At 39.6% G+C, this 24,902-nt stretch overlaps 1 protein-coding gene and 2 long non-coding RNA genes across 3 annotated transcripts in view; all 3 read left to right on the forward strand.

Moving 5' to 3' along the window:
* The window catches only part of LOC134675958 (uncharacterized), a 141,142-nt gene that overhangs the window by 841 nt on the left and 115,399 nt on the right, over positions 1-24,902 (forward strand). The window lies entirely within an intron of this gene.
* LOC134675803 (uncharacterized) lies at positions 14,801-21,081 on the forward strand. The gene is made up of 2 exons (XR_010099798.1): positions 14,801-14,932; positions 20,806-21,081. It is a non-coding gene; the product is annotated as an uncharacterized LOC134675803 (long non-coding RNA).
* LOC134676003 (uncharacterized) lies at positions 15,410-19,147 on the forward strand. Its single transcript, XM_063534313.1, has one exon. It carries the CDS (start codon positions 15,410-15,412, stop codon positions 19,145-19,147), a length of 3,738 nt encoding a protein of 1,245 aa, XP_063390383.1.

Consider the following 24,902-nt stretch of genomic DNA (forward strand, 5'->3'; position numbering starts at 1 on the left):
CTTAATACAGAGAATACAGCAACTCAAGTAGAGGTAAACAACAGACGGTATGTAATGTATTTTTTTTTGAGTACCACGGTATAGCGTCAAAATTAGGTACTAAGCGAATTTTTATTAGTTCGTTTACTAAGGACTAGGTACATATTTAAATTTAAAAATCAGACCCTCAACAGAGTAGAGTGGGACCAGACTAACTCTGCGTGGCATTTGCAATGATAAAGTGTGACATGTCACAATGGAAACGGAGCGTTTATAATGACACTTACTTACTTTGCTCTATTCAAGTCGGTGTAAAGTTAGCTTAGACGACCTCTTTGTCTTTACGCTTAGCACTTTTAATGATGACTTATTTTTACTAAATATACCGAGGTGCCTTGACATCTTAATACGCTTATACGTCCAGCAATAAAAATAAGTTTCCAATTGTTTTAAGGTTTAAGGTTTCCTAAATAACATTGAGAAAAACTAGAAAACGTACCACGATACGAACTCAGAATAGGTATAAACGCAGATACCCTACCCTAGTACCTATGGCGCATACATCTGAGTGAGGATCGGCGAGAGCCACGCTTTAAGGATAAGGGGGATTGTAATAAGCTCCAAACAGGTTGGAACAGAGGATCCCAAATGTTCCAATATCGAGGAAAATATAGGGCAAGCAAGAAAAGGAAGTAAACGCTTTCCACGAGGTGAACTGAGTTGCCATGCGATGCAAGGGGCGAATACGATGTTCAAACATTTTGGATCACTAGGTACTTATTACAACAGATCTACGTTAGTGCATTGCATGTATATTGTACATTCATATATTATGATTATGGTAAGCGAATTAATGTTGCTTTCCATCAAAGAAGGGTCCCATGTCCACATGAAGCATATGGACCCTTCTCTGTGGAAACACACAAATACTCTTAAAGGATTAGTGGGTATGAAAATAAGTATCAAAGTTGTTTGAATTAGTGGCCAATATTACCCCGGAAACCGCAGGAATGGGCAAAGTAAACATATGTAGCCACGTGAAGGTTCTACGAATACGTGCGTACTGCTGAGGGTGGCAGAGGGACTGTGATTTTAGGACGTCACGTATTACATAGTACATATGTATGTGTATCTATGTGTACTGGGTGGGCCCGAATAATACGAATAACTTTAAAAAATTTAGCTGGTAAATTATAAAACATAGGTACCTTTAGTAAAACCCTAGGTTTATGAAACATCGTAATTTTTTAATCATACAGAGCGAATAAATCTCAAGTCAAGAAAACAAGGAAACTAGCATTTCGTAAACCAATTGAAACTTGTCAAGCATTTGATTTAACCCAAATAAAATATATGTCAAAAGTCAAAATGAAAAAAATATAGTAAAAACAATATATTTAAGTTACTTTTGTATGATTATTTATGTACCTTTAACCTTTTGTATAATAAATATATATTCAGTAAAAACAATACAGTCCTTTTTTGGACACAGTCGTAAATTTCACCACGATGACAATTGACACTTACCTGACACTGACATTTCTGGGCGTATAAGTAACGACGGCACCTCTAGCGTCGATATTTACTTGGTGGGACATGCAATGTGCGGCAAATTGTCATCGTCAGGTGATAATTGTCAGGGTGCACGGTGAAACAGGGGCGACCCGTGATGCCACTTTGGTGCGTTATGAGCAAACGTAACGTTACAACTTGTACATACCTACAAGGTATGACAGCATACTAGTTAAACAGAGGTGATGACCCCCCGGGGCCTCACTCAGCTCGATTGTTGGCTATACTGCACTGCGTGCACTCAGGTTTACATATTTGCAATATGCGGTGCTAAGGCAAGCATTCGCTTCTGGCAAACTCGTGTATGAGCAGTATATACCTATTAGGTATAAGACTACGACTAGTATGTACGGTGTACAGGTAGGTAGGTACAGTAAGCATCAAAAGTAGCATTATCTGATTAGAAAAAAGATATATGACTCTAATACATAACGATTAAACTATTGCAAATACATTTGGACGCGAACTATCGAGATATATACGTGTAAATATGTAGGAATTTATATTTCAAAAAGTAGCAGAGGGTGGAAGATACTTTTCTGGAGAGGTGTCTTAAAGTACTTACCGAAAGTTAACCATCCTAAAGGTCAAAAATCGTCCTAATGGTCTTCTATGTATATGTTTATATCGTCTTTAACATTACTCGCAGTAAACCTGCCTATATACATTGGTAAATGTATGTACATTTAATAACCATTGTTTTGAAATAATACTCCGATGTTTAATCAATTCTGTGACCTTCTTGGAAATTAAGGGCTATTTGCCTACTTTTTAATAAAAATCTTAGGCATTTAGATTTTAATTTGTTTTTTTTGCTCGTGATAGTGACAGTCAAGTCGCCTTGATGAAACAAATGCTCAACCTTTTTACAGCATGCACATTTGAAAGCAAGGTTTTCAACTGACATGCGGGAACAATAAAGACAACTGGGTGTATAACTCTTCCTTTCGACAAATGATTGAGCGAAGGAAGTCAGTATGCAGACAGAACACACGCTACGTACTTACGTCGTCGATCCAATTTTGATGAAAGGCCCCCGCCCCCCGCCCCGCGCCGGAAGTCCCCGAGGAACATTATCGTAACGTAATGAGGAATTGGTGATTGGGGGATTCGCCGTATATTTTCTATAAATGAAAAATGAATTATTCTTTTATTAAACCTACTTAATGAGATGTTGTTTCCGATTAAATTTATTCCTTGAAAGGAATTAATACGATAGCACAAGTAGGTAGTCTAGAGGAAAGGCGGGCAGGTCAGTAACTAGAGGTTATATTTTGGAGCCCCTAATACTTGAAATAATGGGTTTCTTGGGACTTTTGCCTAATAAACTTCTAAGGCCTGTTTCCTTTCCTGGGTTAGGCCAGAAGGCAGTCTCCTTTGTGAATACTACTAGCTAAGTTCCCGTGACATATTAGGTAAGGTTGCGAGAAGCGGGCGGGGAATCGGGAAAAAGGCTAAGATTTAAAAAAATCTAACATGTTAGGAAAATTTATAACGTATGTAACACAAGTAGGTAAGTATGGATGGAATGTTGATGAAAGGGCCTCCGCGACGGAAATCCCCGCGGATGGATATCGTAATGAGGGATTGAGGAATTGGTGATCGGGGGAAATGATACGACGGTTTATTTTATTTTGCTTTCGATTAGATGTCGACATTTCGCTGGCCCAATATTACAGAGTTTTAAATTCGAAAATAGACTTAATGTCACTATGACCCTGTCCAAATTTCAGTTCGATAAAAGTATAACCTAGAACCCTGTAATATATTGGGGCAACAATTTTTAAATGTCAATGTCGATAATAAGCGAAAATAAATTAACATTTAAAAAATGCATCAACTACCTATATTATTATGTACTTCGATTCAGGTTACATAATATAGGTCCTGTTCCCGAAAGTTGAGAAAATCAGTAAAATAAATGCCCACAATGTGGAAAAATACGTCGTGTCGTGATTGGTTATGGGCGATGTACTTTAGTTAGGCAGTATCTATCCTTGATGTAAGACTCGACCAACGGAATTAATAATTCGATTCTTACGAGAAAATACTTATAAGATTTACGTTATGATTTTCCTCCAATAAGTGACAGAAATGAAATTACAAGAATAATCTGGAAATTTGCGGTGTTCCCCCTGATTGTCAAAGCGCAGCCGACGAAACTGAACACAAAGACTTGACGCGACAATATCCAAGCGGTTATCGCTCGATACTTCGCTCCGTCCGTGCTCGCATTGTTCCGCAGCTAGCAGCCTCGCAGTGTAGGACATGAGAGACACATTGGTAGTTAGGTATCTTGTCTAGGGCTAGACAATGCAGCTTAATAACGCTTAGCGCGGCTTATCCCCGGGCGATGTCGCCAACTATCCGATACTAGATATTTAACTTAGGTATGCCGGAAGCTACTTCAAAACTGTTTCTTTAAGGTACTTTATACGGATATGCTCATTAAGAAGATTTTAAAGGGACCACGCCCAACACGCGTGTAAAATACTGTAAATCACTAGAGGTACTCGTGAACCCTTCAGAATAATTTTAATTACAGATGTGTTTGACGTAACATTATTGAACAGATGTAGCGTAGTGCATAATTATTTTCCTTCGTATTTTCACGAAAACGTACGAATGTGTCTTGCTATTTCAATCAGTCTCGGTACATAAAGTACTGACGTTGACTGAAGTAGCATGACAAATACGAACGTTTCCGAGAAAATACATACGAAGGAAAACAATGATGCAATACAGCTGTGCCTATGTGTCCTTGAGTGATGTGCGGAAGTTAGAAGCGTAGCTGCAGCATTCTATTAGTCTCCTTATTCTAAAACTCTTGAATTCATAAAATTGCTCAGGATTGGAAGGTATTCCATAGTATGGATTTAAAAATGTTACAATGTTTTGGTTAACAAACTCACTGCCACCACCATAATTCATAGAGAAAACAAAAGAGTTGCGTTATCAAAATACATTACGGTAGAATGCTCTGATTATTATCTTGATGCTACACCCCTACTATATAGTACCGGTACCGGGATGGTGACGGCGCTCCCTGCCACCGCCGCCACGGCCGTCGCCGCCGAGCCGGAACTCGCGAATAATCCGCCGTTTCCGAGCTGTCGGATACCGTCGCCGATACTCTGCCGTATTCGAACTTCAAGATATTCACAAGAGACGACACGTACTAGATCCATTCTAGATACGTTATAGTTTAGATATCAACAAGTTCTCTTTTGCAGCGCAATTCGGGCAGCCAATGTAAACTTTTAAGTTAGATAGCGTAAGATATCTATTAGATGTGAATTGGATCTCTAAGTCATATCCTGAGGAAATCGTTCAAGAGTATCTCCAGAATCGCGCAAATGACAAATTTGACAGGTTAGATCTTAAACATATCGTTATCGTATCTTAGTGATGTCTAAAAGATATCTAATAGATGTCTATTTCAAAATCCGAATCGGGCCCACTGTCCCGGCCAGTCAATTCACCCCGCCATTGGTGGGGTCAGGCTTATTATTATAATAGTCCTTTCAATTTCACACCAAAATGAGCATATCAGCCAGTACCTAGTGATAATGTTCGATCGCCGCTATTGCTTTAGAAAAGCATACTAGGTAAATAAAATAGTGTTGATGTCTGTAGAACGTCACAATTTAACATAAAATATGAACAAACGCCTATTGAATGTCTGCATTCGTAATCAAATCCCTGTTGGTTTCGAAACTGTGCAATTTGTTTGGTTCACTTATGTTCTTAACTTCTGGGAACACAAAAGTTACAACATTAATTCTGTAATTAATTAATTATGCCAGTACGAAACATCACGCATACATGTATACCCACGCGGTTCTAAATTCCAAGAACTTCAACATCACATCACACAGATTCGACAGTCTCTCAGAGATGAGCCTGTGCGTTGCATACAAAATGAGCACCTGATTTGATTCCTGGTTTTAACCCGGCGGCGGCGTATAGAAGGAAGGCAGCTAGCTCTCCTTCGTCTGGTTCCATAAGTTCAGCTTGCGCCACGCATAATCAACTGATAGTATGATATGACCAAAAAATATTAATAGCAACGACAACATTCCCCATTCCTTTTTGTTATTCTATAAATTGTGTATGTATTTATATCCTTTATCTTTCTGGTACCTTGTTGTACATTTTGCTGCATTTGTGCTCATTTCACTTTCTCCTCTCATCTACTCAAAGGTTAACTGGAGGAGATCCCTCAAAGGGATAAGTTCGCCTTTGTACTTCTTACTAATTGTATGTTATTTTTAATATGTATTTTTGTACATTGAAGTGTTTACTTTTATTACTACATTTCATACAAGAACATGTTAACGAACAACTGTTCTGGTTAGAGTCGGTTCGATGCCATCGGCCTAGCAGTACTAAGGTGATACTGCCCGATTCGAACATTAAGATATGTACGTCAGTTAATAGATCTAGAGACGATATGCATTATTTGTGTCAGTGTCAATTGTGTGTCAGTGACATTTTTACTGAAGAAACATTAGATTTGACATTGACATATCTAATCCATATCGTTTCTATATCTATTAATTGACGTGTCTTAAAGTTTGAATCAGGCCGATAACCAGAATTCAATTTGTTGTTGTTGTTTTGTTGAGAGTTCAATTTGTATCGCTGCTGTCTAGTTATACCTATTAACATCCCTTATACGCTCCTGGTTTTAAACTAGCAGCGTTTATATCACCTGAAATGATACTGAAACATTTATTTAACATCTTGTAACCTACCTATGTTGAACAAATAAATCTTTGAATCTTTGAATGTTTTCTTAGCTTATGGATGTCTGCAGTTCTATAGGCATGCCGTTTCCTGACCATTTAGAAACGTGTACATTGTTATATCAACTTCATTTTGTAGTACCTTATAGTAGCTAAATAATTTTACCAAAGTTCCAACATCCCATAGACCCGACAGCCTGTAGCAGAGATGAGCACATGCGTCGCATACAAAATGAGCAACTGATTTGATTGCGCGCTTTGAGCCTGCTAGCTTTGTCGTCTAGTCCTAGTGATTCAGAACTCCACCTTACTTCATAGTTAACAAGGTTCAAATTGGAAAGAACACAGAGTAGACCATTCGCAGACAATGCTCAAAAGGCCTGAGTGTCGTTTGCGAGGTTGCAGACACGTTATTAATGCACAGATAGTGCGTTCGTAAGTGCTAGGTATCGTCCACATTGTTAACTGACAATTTTAAACCTTACTGCAAGGACACAAGGACTAATGCTGTGTTAAGAGTGTTGCTCTTAGAGTGCTACAATACCTATTGGCTTTCATACGTAAGCGCAGTGTTGATACGGAAATATTGCATCCTAACTGCAACTGTATACAGCTTGCACTGCTTGCAGCCCTGCATAAAGTGCGAGATAGGAAATATAAGGTATAACTTATTGCTTCAGTAGTAATCTAGTCTCACTTGTGAATATTTAATTTTTCTCGAATAAAAATCTTTCAAATACTTTAACAGCCCAAATACTAGAGCATCTAATTTTTATTTTTTTAATCCTCTTGGATAAGAAAATGCATTAAGTATACATCCATCCATAATATTAGGAATAGAATAAATAACTAGTTAACTACAGTACAATTTCTTATAATTTTAAGCAAAAAGAATTATTAAACAATAAAAAGCCTTAAAATAGAAAATACAAACTAAAATTTAAAAGTAAGCTTAAAAATAAACTATAAACTATAAATAGAAAATTTGCCCCAAATCGCCGTCTATTGGCATTGGCAGCGTGCCCAGAAGGCTGGCAGCATTGCCACGTTGTATGGCAATGCTGATCCGCTGCGCTAGATATGACCCAGCCCTCTGGTCACGCGTCAACTCGACTAACCTGCGGCTACATTCGTTGAAAACTCTGTGGCCGCTTTCTCCCCAAGGCCCCATAGTCTCAACCCCAAACGGCTCAAATATGCAACCACTATTTAATCTATTTATGGTTGCATACTTGCGCCGCTTGAGAAGCTCGGCCGAATTGGCAGCCGAGCCAGCCTTCACTGCAGTGCCATGGAGATGGGACAGCGCTAGGGTATCGGCACAGGTTGCGTCCCAAACCAGCGGCCGTCCCATCTTCCACGGCACCAGGGTCATACCGTCGGGTCTTTTACCGTCATCGCGGGCGAGGCCAATAGGTTCTAAAACGGCCGGTGCTCCCGCACTGGCTAAGGCCCGACGGATGACATCATTAAGGCTGGCATGGCGGGGGCACGCCCAGCGCCTCTGCCGCAGGATAGACCATGGTGGCCCAACCGGTCCACTGGGTCACCGCAGCGACAGCGATGTGGGGCAACACAGTTCACTCCCAGGCGGAGAGCGACGGAGAGACGGAAGGTGGAGTTGTCCAAGAGTGTTCCTGTTGAAATGGAAGGTAGAGCTTGGAGCCACTGCCCGGATTCCCACTCAAAAGCGGCGAGCAGGCGAGCGCGCTCATGTAGGCTGGTTGCCGTTAACTTGTTTTTCTGCTTGTTTGTAAGTAACCTATTTGAAAAACCTTAGACATCAATCCGAACAAAAAAGAAGAAAGGGTTGCGGGCTATGCGTCATGTAGGAGTCATGCTAATAGTACGAGGATTTTTTAAATATTGGGTTCTATTATTGTTTCATAAATTCTGCAGACTGTAACTTTATTTTACAGGCCCATGAAATAAAATAAATAGAATCATTCATTGCCTACAAATTACTTTTAGTGCGGTCGTAAAAATGTACGTCCCACAATCTAGCACTATCAAAGAATCCATCTTACCAAGTAGGTAGTTCGTTTCAGAGTGTCCAGTAGAAAAAGAACTCCTATTATTCACGGTTGTTGTGGAAGCAAAGGTCACAATTATACTGGCCAGTAACAGTCCTGTTCTAGTAACTAGACGATAATTTGTGCACTAATTTTAAATTCGGACATTATTATCTGTATACTTACAAACCTTACTAGGTTAAATTGAATCAATTTGTTAACATATTGCATTTAAATATTAATCCACTTTTACTGCATTAAATCTACATTCTCATTAACTTATTTTTATATTTATATACTCATTAACTTGACATCACTTAATAATTAATTCGTTGCCTATTTGTATTGAATACACATACTGACAATTAACTGATTCAATACGACTTTCATATAAAAACTTGACTTACTTTCATATTATACACATAGATTTAAGATTAGATCCTAAGCATGTAATATTGCTATGCCCTCACAGGGTCCATGTGGAACTACCCAGACATTGTAATATCTATAGAAATACCATGGTTGCAATAAATAAATATGATATGATATGATACGATATGATATGATATGATATGAATATCGTATCCGCTATAATCAAAATCAAAATCAAAATCAAAATATACTTTATTCATGTAGGCCTAGCAACAAGCTCTTATGAATCGTAATTAATCTTAATCTAATTATCAGAGCAATTTATTGATGTTAATATTATTCCATAATAAAATTGGATTATTATACATGTCAAATTTAACACTAAGAATTTCACAAAAGGATCGTCAAACATTAAAAAAAAAATTGTATAAAAAAATACTAGTCTAGAATTTCTAGAATAAAATCTAAATGTCAAAAAAAAGCATAAGTAACAAACAAGTAGATAGTATTACATCGGAATATCCATTTCCTCATCAATAATCAAATATACCTAATAAATAAATAATCATTTCGAATAACAATTAATCCCACGTTGTATTATCATTCATGTAGTCCTGTGTGGTATAATAAGCTTTGGAAATAAGTTTACGCTTTACATAATTCTGAAATTTATTAATAGATAATTCAGTAATATGGTTTGGAAGTTTATTATAAAATCTTACACAATTACCCATGAATGATTTTTTAATTTTATGGAGCCGAGTGAAGGGCACTGCGAACTTATGTTTATTTCTAGTATTAATATTATGGATTTCACAATTTTTCCTAAAAATTACAATATTTTTATGTACATACAGAATATTCTCATAAATGTATTGACAGTGCACTGTCATTATGTCAATTTCCTTAAATTTATCTCTAAGTGAGTCTCTATGGTTCATTTTGTATATTGCTCGAATAGCCCTCTTCTGCAGAACAAAAATGGTATTTATCTCTGAAGCACCGCCCCACAGTAAAATACCATATGCCATAATGCTATGGAAGTAACTAAAATACAGGGTGATTCAGAAGACGTGAGCAGGACTAACACTGCGCATTTCGTAAATTATAAGCAACTGTTTCGTATCAGTATTAGTGAGGTTAACGTTAATTTTCTAGTCGTGTTGAAAAAAAAGTTATTAATTTATTTACGACATGCATGGTCACCCTAAACTTAGAATACTTAACTACCGATATTCTGTGTCAAATTGAATGTCATCACTGTCATCACGGTCTGGTTACTTTTGAAAAGTCGTATGTCACTCAAGTTTGACAGTTTATTTTCTTCGTAATCAAAATGCTGTCATTACGGTTAAAGAGGTTTTATGTTTATTAATTAGGTCTTGTAGGGTGACCAAGATTGTAGAGAATTAAATTTGTCCTCACCAAAAAGTTAAATAATAGGAAAAAGTGTGATTGTTTCACCTAAATACGACAGTGATCGATCAATTATCAGTTACTGAGTATGCAGAATTAGTCCTGCTCACGTCTCATGAATCACCCTGTATACTAATCGAGCTGTTTTCACATCAGTTAACTGACGGATTTTGCTCACTGCAAAAGCTGCAGAGCTCAGTCTATTCGAAAGAGTAGCAATATGGGGACCCCACTGGAGTTTAGAATCTAAAGTTATACCAAGAAAAACTGTACTATCAACTAATTCCAATTCCTCATTCTTCACAATGACACTTGCTTGCACATGCCTTACGTTACTACTAGTGACAAACTTAAATACATTTAGTTTTTTTCTCATTTAACATTAAATTATTAACATTGAACCAATTTACTACTTTTGAAATAGCATTGTTTACATCATTGTAAGCTTGTTGCTGTCGTTTGACTTTGAAAATAAGTGAGGTGTCGTCTGCAAACAATACTATATCATGGTGGGTCTTAACAAGGAATGGCAAGTCATTTATGTAGATAAGGAACAGGAAAGGCTCCAATATTGACCCCTGTGGTACACCTATAGAGACCAATGACCCAGGTGATCGCTGTCCATTCACATCGACCCTTTGTATTCTACCATTTAAGTAGGACTTAAGTAAATTCAGTGCCGATCCTCTAACGCCGTAATAATGAAGTTTCCTGATTAATGTTTCATGACAAACACAGTCGAAGGCCTTAGATAAATCACAGAAGACACCTAAAGAATCTCGTGACTCCTCCCAGGCATCGAAAATATGCTTAATTAGCTCAACACCAGCATCGGTTGTTGAGCGACCCCGTGTAAAACCAAACTGCTTATTATGCATCAAATTATTAACGTTAAAATGTCGTACTAATTGAGAAAGAACTAATTTTTCAAAAATCTTGCTAAATGTTGGTAGCACAGATATCGGTCTAAAGTTAGTGGGGTCAGAGCTGCTACCAGATTTAAATAAAGGAATTACTTTACTATGTTTCATTAGATCAGGAAACTCGCCGCAATCAACACTGTTGTTAAATATAACTACCAAGTCAGGCGCTACAATTTCTACTAAGGATTTGACAGCATGATAAGATAAGATAAAGATAAAGATAAAAAATAGTTTATTCAAGTAGGCATATTACAATGCGCTTATGAACGTCAAATAAACCTTTACCGGCTCCAACCGTACACCTCTGCCCCGAGAAGATTTAAATCCCCCCTCAATTGGAGGAGGGTATCCCAATATGGGACCGGCAACAAACTCGGCGGGACACATCTTTTCAAAACATTATTACATCTTATAATTAACATGCATTACGAGTAATTAATACAATTTAAATTACTATAGAATTCATGCAATTATACTCAGTGAGTACATAACTTTATAGAATTTGATATAAAAAATAAACATATATGCACATGAAATCACAAATACGTAGCTCTTTCAGAAAACAAATCAAATCTTACAAAAGGAAAAGAAAATAAAATCAATAAAAGAAATGAGAATACATATTATATGAATCTAACTGATTGTTATGAGATGCTTTCATACAATTTGATGTGCTTTCTTACCTGAGCTGAGTCACCTTTAACTCTACACATAATACAATGTTTTTAATTGCTACTTGTCGTTATTACAGTTTCTGGTTTGGACCATGCATGTTTGTCTGTCAAGTAGTCCTCGACTCTGTAATAAGCCTTCAACATCAATGACTTTTTTAAGTAATTCTTAAGAGCTGGAAAGGGTAATCTTAAAGCATCCTCAGGTAACTTGTTATAAAAATGAATGCATTGCCCAACGAATGACTTCTGTACTTTACGAACACGAAACTTTCTGATAGCAAGCTTATTTTTATTTCTAGTATTATAGTTATGGACATCAGAATTCTTAGTGAAGGAGTCTAGATTCTTAACAACATAAATAATACTATCATATATGTATTGGGAAGCTACAGTTAAAATATTAATTTCTTTAAAAAGTTCTCTTAATGATTCACGCACCCTTAAATTATATATAGAACGAATGGCTCTCTTTTGTAAGACAAATATAGTCTGTATGTCAGCTGCTTTGCCCCAAACCAGAATACCATATGACATTACACTATGAAAATAACTATAATAAACAAGGCGAGCATGGACAGAGACTCCCCAGAGGTCACTAGTTTTTTTGACATTAATTGATTTAAACGCCTTTATTACATCTGAGGTACAAACATGTTCAAAATGAAGGTCTCCACAACACTCTGGAGCGTTATCTTTTAATAATGTAACAGCAGATGAGGGTGATGAATTTAAATCCTTAGTTGTAGATACTGGTACCACGGTGAAAAATTTTTCAAATTCTGTAGCTACTTCTAAATTAGAATCTATAATTTTGTTATCAATGTTTAGTTTAAGTTCTTTAATTGTGTGTTTCGAACGACCAGTCTCCACATTTATTACTTTCCAGGTTGCTTTAATAATGTCTGAACTACTTTTTATTTTCTGACTTAGATAATTTCGCTTAGCTATATGACAATCTACTTTAAACTTCTTCGAATACGCCTTCACATGTTCTTTAAATTCATCACTCTGATTAAACCGCCGTTCCTCATATAAGGCATACAGTTCACGTCTTCTTTGATGTAAGTCCGCAGTAGCCCACTCACTAAAAACTGATGCACCATTAACTACGACCGATTTTGAGGTGAATATCGCATTATAATGATTCATAAAAGTGTGAAAGAATGAATTATACATACTATTAGGACTCATATCAGAAGACAAAAAGGGTAGCGCCTGAACTAAACTTAGCTTCATTCTTTCCACGCGGTCCGAGGTTACTGGTACAAAAGTTATTTGTTTTCTCATGGTATTTTTCCTAAATGCCTCAAATACCATTAATTGACCTAAGTGGTCAGATTCTAAATTGCTGATAACTTTTTTAGCAATAGGAAAAATATCTGTGAAAATATTATCTATACAGGGTAGCTAGCCAAGGTTACAATCGCTATCGCTTCGACAACGAAAAGCATTATGTATCTCTATCACTCTTCCACATTAGTGTGACAGTGACAGTTGCGTTTCGATCGCTACGGAGCGTTAGCGATTGGCATCTTGGCTACGCGGCCAGGTTGCACTAGTAGCAGTCACTCTAGTGGGCTCCATAAACATGTGGTTGAGATTACAAGATTTAAAAAGATTCAATAATCTACAAGACATTGTTGAATTTTCCATAATATTTACATTAAAGTCGCCGCATATAAGCAATTTCTTACTAGAAGATGATATTTTACGTATAGGCCAAGAAATAAGAAGTTATAGAGGGAAATGCTAGGAACACAATTTTTGACTCCGTAACTTTGTTTGGACTAGTTAGGAGGTGAACATATCAAAAGTCCCCGGCCGTAGCCTCGGTGCTGGGGAGGGAGAGGAGGGAAAGAAGGTCTCATTTTTCGGTTTTTCACTAATATCTTGGAAACTATGCGTCTTAGCGACATGACTACTGAGACAAACCAAAAGCTGATAAAAATTGTTACAAGTTTTATTCAGTCAAGTTTTTCGATATCTTGAATAGTTTTTGAGATATCCGCTCTTGAAAGTTTATTTAGGGCTTTAAATTTTATCTTGATATCTACATTAGTGAAGCTGCTAGGCCGTGTTTGGTATCATTTTCGTATAAATCGGGGATGCTGAATTCATTTTTGGTATCACATTGACACCATTCCTAAGAAAAAACATATAAACTTTATACAAATAACTTTTTTTTCTAATTCCTCTTCACGCTTAAACCGCTCAACCGATTTAATTGTAATTTGGTATACAGATATTTCGAGTTCCAAGACAGGACATAAGATACTTTTTATCTCAATAATCATCCTTTAAAGTTGTGAAATGGAGTATGGGGGGAATTCAACTTCATCGACGAAACTGAATTCCTGAGGTTCATACTGCTTAAGGTAAGGTTTGAAGTCATGTTAGGTATCATTTTCATCTAAATCACAGATGTATACCATCCTAAATTTCACCTAAACCGGTTCAGCGGTTACTGACTCCCCATACAAACTTCCACCCCACTTTTCACATCCTCAAAAGATGCTTTTGGTTATAAAAACTATCCTATGTCCTGTGTCGAAACTGAAACTATTTCTGTACCAAATTTCAACGAAATTGGTTCAGCGGTTTAAGCGTGAAGAGGGATTTTAAAAAATATATATTTTTTTAATTTTGTTTTTACTTCGGAATAGTGTCAATGTGATACCATAAATGAATTCAGCACCCCCGATTTATACGAAAATTATGCCAAACATGGCCTAACAGCATCACTGATGTAGATATCAAGATAACATTAAAATCCCTAAATAAACTTTCAAGAGCGTCTATCTCAAAAACTATTCAAGATATCGAAAAACTTGACTGGATAAAACTTGTAACTAATTTTATGAGCTTTCGGTTTGTCTTAGTAGTCATGTCGCTAAGATGCAAAGTTTCCAAGATATCAATAAAAAAACCGAAAAATTCGACCTTCTTACTCCCCTCTACCCCGCAGCACCGGGGCTACAGCCGGGGACTTTTGATATGTTCACCTCCTAACTAGTCTAAACAAAGTTACGGAGTCAAAAATTGTGTTCCTAGCATTTCCCTCTACAACGTTTTTTGAGCATTCATTTCCTGACCTAGTAGGGCAGATTCCATTATGTTTTCAAATAATTCAAAATTACTTAATGGCGGCCTATACACACAGACAACAATAAATTGCTCTAATTCAACTGCACTTAGTTCTATAGTCCGTTCAACAGACATGGATACAATGTCCTTACGTTCCTTAAATTTTAACTGACTATTATAACGCGCCAACCTCAAACGTCGGCCCGGCCGAACGAAACTCGCGGATTGGACGACTTACCTGCTGCACCGCATGAGCCAATCACAGCTCCGATTCATGACGCACTGCGCGTGACCGACCGTATACAGATACGTTCTCGCCGCTCCCGCGCAGTCCGGCAACCGACGCGATACGATTAATATACATTGTATGTCTAATGATAATATTTGTAAATCTCAACAGTATTTAGTGCTTAATTTCTAATAAGTTTCCCAAAGAACATTACGAGTGTAATTATTCAACAGAATACACTTTTTATTCAGTATCGGTGTCGTTTTCACTTTTAAATAGCCTCCTCATCCGAACCCCGAGCTAGCTGGCGCTACAAAATGGCTGCCCAAGTGTGAGGCTATAGTGAAAAAGTGGACTTTTGTGCCGTGATTCATTGAAATAAACAATATAGTGTAATAAAATGCCGCCTAAATCAAGGAGAAATCGACGTGTGTCGACGCCGACGCGAGATGACCTCGAGCCCGCTCGAGAAGGTTCTTTCACGAGAGATGACGTCGCGACGCTTGTGGATTCGTTGCAACGGTCGCAAACCAACGCCTTCAGGGAACTGCTGGAAAGCGTCATCACAACCTCTAGGCACCCGTCGTCGTCTACTACATCGACACCGTTTCCTGTAGAAGGAGGAAATTTCTCTCGCTGCAAAGCTCGATTCGCTGGAAATGCGGAAGAGTCCATCGAAGGTTTTATTGACGCCATTGAGGCCTACAAAGATTGTGCCAACATCTCGGACGATAACGCCATTCGTGGGTTATCAATGCTACTAACGCATTCAGCCGCAGATTGGTGGCAGGGCATAAAACCGGAGACAACTTCATGGACCGAAGTAGTTGACAGCTTGCGCCATACCTACGGCGACAATCGAGCTCCACCGCGCATTTACCGTGACTTATTCGCTACACCACAAGGCGAAGAAAATACTCATGTTTTCGTCGCAAAGTGTAGAGCCCTGTTGGCAAAATTGCCGCGTAGCGAGTTGGCCGAGAAGGTACAATTGGATATGGTGTACGGACTGTTAAACAAACGTATACGCAAACGTGTTAAGAGGGAAGAGTGCGCAACGTTTAAGATATTATTACAAAAGGCGCGCGCCGTCGAAGAATCGTTGAACGAGAGTACGAACGATACAAAGGCCGCCGCCGCTTCCAAGAACGTGAGCTACGCCTCGCCGAGTCGTCCCGTCGCCGTGTCAAAGCCGCCGCGCGCTACCGCGAGCGCGAGCGCCGCGCCGCCGTCCCGCGAGCCCCGCGCGCCTCCGCCGCGTCGTTTAGATGATAACAGTGATAACAATACAGCGTCCGCGTCCGCCGCGAAATCTAAGTCGTATAGTAAGAAGTGCGGGTATTGTAAACGTTACGGCCACGTAAAAGAAGAATGTAGAAAACTAAATAAAGACACTAGTGGTACGTCTAACGATAATAATAATAACACATCAGATGTTAATGTCTTACGTTGTTATGGTTGTGGTCAAGTAGGTGTTATACGCGCAAATTGCGAAAAATGTAATGCTACTTTCTGTACTGTCAACTGCAGCATGGATTCGTCCAATCCAGGGTTAAAGGACACTGGTAAGCAGACTAAGAAGCTCTCCCCGGTGAGTAGTACTCTTAACTCTATACCTAAGGTTCAAAATAATAAGCTTGACGAGATCTTTTTGTCTCCCACTGATTTTCGACATGCACTTCCTGCAAATTTCTTTGGTGACGGTTTAGTAGCAAAGCCGGTGTTGCCCCGCGCCGCCGACAGCTCCCAGGATGACCCTGTAGTCGTTCAACAATCGTGCACACTTTTTGCAAAGTCCATTATTGATAACAGTGATAAGCAAGTAAATTGTCCCCTTAGTAAGGAAATGTCATTTTGCACCGTGTCAAATAATATTAGTAACATCCCTGTGCTGCCAGATCAGGTCAATGACGCCAAATCTAGGTTGACTACAGCTGTTTTAGGATCAGCTGATAACAGTAATAAGAATGGTCACAATGTAACAAAATACAGTAAGTCATCTTCGGGTCACAGTATAGATAATTCCAGTAACTCAACCACGCCTTGTGAGGGAATTTTATTTTCAGCTGTGGACTTTTCAGGGACAAACCAGAAGGATGAGGACTCCAAGGAGCCTACACCTGGAGCCCTAATGGACCAGAATGACTCTGAGGAACCCGTGTTGGATTTATTTGACACATATGAGGAATACACAAAAAGGCATCAGCGGCCAATTTTAGGGATTGGAATCCTGGACATGCAAGGTATTGCCTTAGTGGATACAGGCGCAAAGAGAAGCTTGGCAAGTCGAAAGCTCTACTCACTGTTACTTGAGAGACAGCAACAGTTCTGCGAGAAGCAAATGAGAGTGACATTAGCCGATGGTGTAACTCAACTTAGAAATGTGCTCAAAATTACCTTAGATGTCAAAGTGAAGGATAGAGTGATACCTCAAGAGTTCCTGATCTTACCTGAAGCTGAAGAAAATGAAACTTTACTGGGAATCGATTTTCTAAAAGCATCTAGGCTCGACCTGGACTTTGATAACCATACTTGGTGTTTCCCAGGTGGTGAGAAATATCCCATACAGTATGAATCTGACATGCCAACGCAATTGTCAATTGCTGCAAGCAATATACTTCATGCTGAAGAAGGATCAATGCTCAGCGAAGGTGAAAAGATGAAATTAGCCGAAGTGTTAGAGAGGAATAGTGCAGTCTTCAGTCTAGGGGGAGCGCCCACTCCAATTGTTGAACATCATATAGACACAGGAGACCATGCACCTATATCTGTGCCTCCATACCGGCTCACACCTGCAAAGAAAGAAATAATGAAAGCGGAGATTGAGAAGATGCTCCGGGAAGGGATAATAGAGGAATGTGAATCTGCATGGACCTCACCAGCAGTTCTTGTCCCTAAGAAGAATAATACTGTCAGATTCTGTGCTGATTATAGAAAGCTGAATAGCGTCACAAAGACAGATAACTATCCCTTACCCTTAATTGATGAGCTGCTGCAGTCGACCGGAAGACATTGCTACATAAGTACCATAGACCTGAGATCCGGATACTGGCAAGTAAGTGTGAATCCAGCTGATCGGGATAAGACTTCAGTGATCACACCATTCGGTACCTACCGTTTCGTACGAATGCCATTCGGTTTGAAGAATGCACCTGCAACCTTCCAGCGGTTGATGGATAAGTTCAAATCCGGTGCCAGCTTGCAAAATACTACAGTTCTAGCTTACCTGGACGATCTCCTGGTTATATCTGACAGTTTCGAGAAACACCTGCAAGACCTGCAACTTGTGTTCGACCGACTACGTCAGTTTGGCTTAAGAGCAAACCGAGAGAAATGTGTTTTTGCCTGCAAAGAGGTCAAGTACCTTGGACACCTCATTACCCCTGATGGTATTAAGCCAGATAATGGGAAAATTGAAGCAATATTAGCCATGAAGGAGCCAACTAATCTCAAGCATCTCCGGACATTTCTCCAAACCTGCGCTTGGTTCAGAAAATTTGTTCCAAATTTCTCAGCGGTAGCTCAGCCGCTTACCAAGCTTACAAAGAAAAATGAACCATGGAAATGGCAAGACGAGCAACAACAGGCTTTTACGGAGCTCAAGACCAGATTAACTTCTGCTCCGATCCTGGTGCAAGCGGATTACAGCAAACAATTTATTCTACGGACTGACTCGAGTAACTATGCTCTTGGAGCTTGTCTTATGCAAGGCGAAGGACATGATGAGCGTCCCATTGAGTATGCCAGCAGGCTGCTCACTCCAGCAGAACGCCGTTACAGCACAACTGAGAGGGAGTGTTTGGCTGTGATCTGGGCGGTTGAGAAGTACCGGCCCTATATTGATGGTCATACAGTTTTAGTGAAGACGGATCATCAGCCGTTGAAATGGCTGTTGACTCACAAGTCACCAAGTGGTCGCCTTATCCGGTGGGCACTTAAACTGCAAGGTTTTGACATCAAATATGAATACACACCTGGAAAGGCCAATGTCATAGCAGACACATTGAGTCGACCTGTCTGCGATGAAAACTCCAAAGAAGAATGTGGAGTCTGCTCTATTAGCATTGATATTCCACAAGTTAACCCGACGGAACTACCCAGAAGTCGCCAAGATTATTCAAGACCTGGAAGACTCTGATCCTATTAACTCGACCAGATGGCTAGAGAGAGGATATGTCATGGCCCAAGGGATTCTCTACTATTACAATCCCAACTCTGAGTCGGAGGAAGCTCAGCTGGTAGTACCTAACTCTATGAAGGAGGCCGTCCTAAAAGAGTACCACGACGCCCCAACAGCTGGTCATCAGGGCGTGGAAAGGACCCTCGCACGCATCTGTCAAAAGTATTACTTTACAGGAATGCGCAAGTACATCACGGAATATTTAAAACTATGTGAAGAATGCCAACGTTACAAGATAAGTAACCAGAAGCCTATGGGACTACTACAGACCCCAGTGCTTAATCAAAGAGGAGAGGTGCTTGCTATAGACCTCTTTGGCCCTCTACCTGAAGGAGACAATGGAGAGAAATGGGTGCTGCTCATCGAGGACACGGCTACACGCTGGGTGGAGCTGATAGCCCTCAAGGACGCAACAGCAGAAGTCTGCGCTCCAGCCCTTATCGAGCAGTACTTCCTACGGTATGGATTCCCAAGAAGAATCATTTCTGACAACGGAGTTCAGTTTGTCTCAGCTGTGATGCAGCAGACCATGTTCTTGCTGGGAATCAAGCAGAATTTAATACCACTCTATCATCCTGAGGCCAACCCTGCAGAACGCAAGAATAGAGACCTCAAGATTCAACTCTCTATTTTAGTGAAGAACAATCATCGTGCGTGGCCCAAGTTCCTGCCAGCGATCAGGTTCTCGATGAATAGTGCTCTTTGTGCCACCACTGGATGCAGTCCAGCTCACATGATGTTCGCTCGAGAGATGAGGACTCCTTTTGATGCCCAACGTGATTTAAAGGCTATTCTGTCAAAAGAAAACTTTCTGCCGCAAATAACTCCTTACTTGAAGAAGTTTCTCGAAAACTGGGATGTTATAAAGGAGAAAGCTGTACGCCAGCAGGACCAGAAGAAAAGCGACGCTGATCAGCACCGACGGCAGTCACCTTTGTTTTGCGTTAATGACCTAGTTCTGGTAGACACTCATTTGCTTAGTAACGCTTCTAAAGGTTTAACAAAGAAATTCATGCCCAAACGGGATGGTCCCTATCGCATTAGTAAAATAATTAGTCCAACTTCTTATGTTATAGCTGACGTACAAACCAATACCGACCTGGGTAAATACCATAGTTCTGATTTGACACCATTCACACCAGGTCAAGGTATTCCTTCGGTGCCTGTCCAACCACGGCGACTACGTGGTCGCCCTCGTAACTTAGCGCGAGATGATAGTGTTACCAAGTCCCCAACGGGTCGTTCTGGGAACTTGGAGGGGGAGTGTATAACGCGCCAACCTCAAACGTCGGCCCGGCCGAACGAAACTCGCGGATTGGACGACTTACCTGCTGCACCGCATGAGCCAATCACAGCTCCGATTCATGACGCACTGCGCGTGACCGACCGTATACAGATACGTTCTCGCCGCTCCCGCGCAGTCCGGCAACCGACGCGATACGATTAATATATGTCTAATGATAATATTTGTAAATCTCAACAGTATTTAGTGCTTAATTTCTAATAAGTTTCCCAAAGAACATTACGAGTGTAATTATTCAACAGAATACACTTTTAATTCAGTATCGGTGTCGTTTTCACTTTTAAATAGCCTCCTCATCCGAACCCCGAGCTAGCAGGCGCTACACTATTTAATATAATTAATGACCCACCATGTATGGAACTAAGTCTGGTGAACGAACTTCCCGCCTGATGATTATTAAATTGGGGCATTAATTCATTATTATGTAACCAATGTTCAGTAAGACATAAAATATCAATATTAAAATCATTCAAAAAAAGTTCAATCTGCAAATTTTTTCCTCTAATACATTGAATATTTTGATGCACCAGGTGGATATACTTTCCATATTTGCAGTATTTTTCATTATATTTATTTAAAACTAAATTGCCAGAGACATAATCTTTTGTCTTAACAGCTAGTTTTAATCTATTAAATCATTGGTTATGACTGGAACCAATTCCAAGTTCATACTGGGCTGCTCAATAGGAGCAGAATTGTCTGCCAAATTCTTGGCAGAAATGTCAAGTAAATAGGATAGCGATAAAGCTATTTGTCTTTTATAATAATTTGAAAGGCAACACTTGCCTTTAGTCAAAAACACCATAGGCATATGGTATTTACTAACAAAATTGTTAGTGTCAATTATGCTAAACTTACTACTATATATTATGTACAAAGATTATATAGAGATATATTTAACTTATGTCTAGTGGTATTTTCTGCCTCTGACATTTGCTCACAATAGGGGAATGTGAAAAAAATAATTTCATGCACTGCAAGCGAGTTTAACTGTTCAAAGTATTTAATTAGATTATTTTTGTTCACATTACCCCTATTCCCCATAAGAATAAGCAGTGTTGTCTTAGATTAATTTCAGTCATATTGTCATATAAATTTGACGTTTATAATAACACTTGAACTGCGTGTGCTATCAAAATCGTTGCAGACTTTTCTTGGTCTAACTCAATGACCGTTAATTAATTCGGTATTATTTGCTTACACGCGTTCCCGAGATAAAATGTCTTGATAGACGGACGGACGGACAACAAAGAATCCTATAAGGGTTCAGTTTTTTCCTTTTGAGGTATACGGAATCCTAAAAATATGTACCTACTTAGAACAAAAAATTCGAACGCATGTTTCCAATGTATACATACAATAATCGGTTTTGAGTGTACATTTTCGGATAATATACATATATCAAAATCAAAACACTGCATAGAAGAAGTCGCTTATCGTCCTATCATGGAGTGACGGATGACCGCGACTAAATAAAAACACGACACATTCTCGCCTCATAACATAACCTAAAAACCGCTGACCAAGGGATAACATCTTATCGCTGACGACATGAAAGAGAGACGAACGCTCAGCACAACCAACATAAGTGAGCTCTCTGGTCGTTTGAACACTCCTTCAATATTTTATGGCCGTTGGCGCTTATCATATCATGCATGTCCCTCTTATACTACCTAATGCGGTGCTACTCGGCGGGCAAAAGCTATAAATCGCGAGGTCAGACTTTTCGTGTTTCCAAATGATCGACTCGCAATGACAGACGAAGTGAATACATCATAAACTAGCGTTTTTGCCTCAACCACATGATACGTTAGTTTTTGCGCAGAAAGCCATATTTTCTGCAATATATTGCAGGGTTGCGGACTTTGATTTACATCGCGCGAACACAAAGAAGAATGGCATGTTGGCACAGTTGAGTGACCACTCGTAAACCTTATTGTAAAGTGATAAGGTCGAATATTGGTTAGTTAAAGCATATAGTGTTGATAATCTGGGGATCAATACAAAAGGTTTGGGTTCTATCGAACGTTGCGCTTTACATATAAATGGACCAATGGTTTTTCTGATATAGAATTATGATCTGTTGATCAGGGCGTTAGTCGTCAAAAATGTCTCATGGAAAATAAGTAATTTTTAGAAAAAAATACCTTTTATAAATGAAGACGGAGAATTGTTACAAATCCTGACGTCACATTATCTTCCTTGCGTTATCTCGTAATTTTGCCACGGCTCATAAGACCCTGACTTCACATTATTAGACGCAAAATGTTACCGTTGTTACCCATTTGGTATCCTATCCTATTGTAACAAGCCCTCTATACATATTTATCCTTGTGACACATTGTGTGCATGGATAGACGTTGGGTCGGATGTCGATGGCGCTGCAATTAATTTTATTTGCTTCCGTCGTATCTCCCATCTCCCCTCCGCGAGCTATTCGCCCTTATTGGTATTTCCCCTTAGTCCTTTACTGTCGCTTCGGGAGTCCCAGTAGGTATGTGTGGATTTGAACCAAAATGTACCTAAGTTATAATTATAAGAGTTAAGTAGTTGTATTTAAGTACTCAAAAATTTTGATTTCTCCAGTGACTTTAACATAAAATAATGTAATTTCGTTTGCGTGCAATGATGACGACTGTTAAATGCAAAAGTAACACTGTCAGTCTGTCTGTTACCTCTTTACGCTTAAACCGCTCATCTACTTTCTATGAAATTTGTTATGGGGATAGGTTGAGGCACGTGGAAGAAGCTAGTATTTCAATATGATTCGATTTGACGAGTTTAAATTCTTTGTAGGGTTATGTTTAGTCGGCAACAATAAAAGTTTCTAACTATACATCTCAGGCCTTATTGGTTCGAAAGAGGTACTTCAGCTAATGGTGAGAGCCCAGAAGTTGGTAACGAAAACAATTTTATTGCAAAAGGGGAAGGTTGCCGGTTTAATTGGCTGCCGATCCGCCGACACACACACAATCAGCCCAGACAGAATGGCGCGAGCGGATAAAGGAAATAGAAGCTTGTAAAAATAACTCATGTACGGTTAGCAGCTTATTGAGCAAAGAATGTGCAATGAAAGAACCCCCCGCCTCGATCAAGTGTCCTGACAAGCTTGTGACAGAAGTTACCAACACGATTGTATGGCCGAGAGCATAAACTACTATGCAGTACCTATTGCTGCAGCAGTGATGGATTGATACAATCTAAATCCGAATGTTACCTTAATAGCGCATACGTTTAGCAAGTTCTGTTGCGGAGCGGACTATACAGGGTGATCAATCTAAATGGGTCAGTATGGAGAAGTCAGAAACTATAAGAGATAGCGAAATCTGTTCTTAGGAACCATGGCTTCGATTTTAGATTTAATAATAATGGCATTCAATTTTTTTTTTAATCTATCATACATAACCGGGATTCGAACATGGTCAATATTCTTGTTGTTTGTTTGTATGGCAACTTTTAAACGATGCGTGATAGCTGGGGGGTGCTCGACCAAATATCATAGAAGGCCCCGAGACAAAACAAACTACATTAAAAAAAATTCAAAATGGCCGACTTTTTTTTAATTTTTTCAAGTTGGTCCGAGCGCGCTGAGATTTGACATGTGGCGAGCCTAGGGGCCCAAGATTACCATGTCAAAATTTTTTTTTGAAAAAATCCAAAATGGTGGCGGACACGGGCAAAGTCAAATATCCAAGTAGGTTAAGCGAGCCCGAAGGGCGAGCTTCTGGCCGGGAAGCCGAAGGCCGACCCCGGCGGAGAGCCGAAGGCCGACCCCGACTCCCAATAGGAAAAGTGTTGGGTCGTGTTTAAGCTCCAACTGCCCCCTCTCATGTGACGCTTCAGGCCTTCAGCCCTACGCGGAGCTCGGCCTTTGGCCTTCGCAAGCCTCGACGCTTCGCCGTCGGGAATTCGGCCTGCCGGCTTCGCGCATCAAGACAGTTGATTTGGTAAAACGCTTGGAAGCACCGTATTCATGCAGCTCGGCCTTCGGCCTCGCGTTTTGGGAGTCGGGGTGGAGGCTCCGGCCCTTCGGCCTTCCGCCGGGATCAGCTTTCGGTCTCCCGGCCTGAAGCTCGCCCTTCAGGCTCGCTTAACCTACTTGGAAATTTGACTTTGGCCGTGTGCGCCGCCATTTTGGATTTTTTCAAAAAAAATTTTGACATGGTAATTTTGGGCTCCTAGGCTCGTCGCATGCCAAATCTCAGCGCGCTCGGACCAACTTGAAAAAATTTAAAAAAGTCGGCCATTTTGAATTTTTTTTAATGTAGTTTGTTTTGTCTCGGGGCCCTCTATGATATTTGGTCGAGCACCCCCCAGCTATCACGCATCGTTTAAAAGTTGCCATACAAACAAACAACAAGAATATTGACCATGTTCGAATCCCGGTTATGTATGATAGATTTAAAAAAA

Source organism: Cydia fagiglandana, chromosome 23, assembly GCF_963556715.1.
Source record: "Cydia fagiglandana chromosome 23, ilCydFagi1.1, whole genome shotgun sequence".
In the NCBI taxonomy this organism is placed as follows: Eukaryota; Metazoa; Arthropoda; class Insecta; order Lepidoptera; family Tortricidae; genus Cydia; species Cydia fagiglandana.

Bases quoted from the DNA above. Each gene is read 5' to 3' on its own strand.
- LOC134676003 (XM_063534313.1), top strand. From the start codon at position 15,410: ATGCCGCCTAAATCAAGGAGAAATCGACGTGTGTCGACGCCGACGCGA.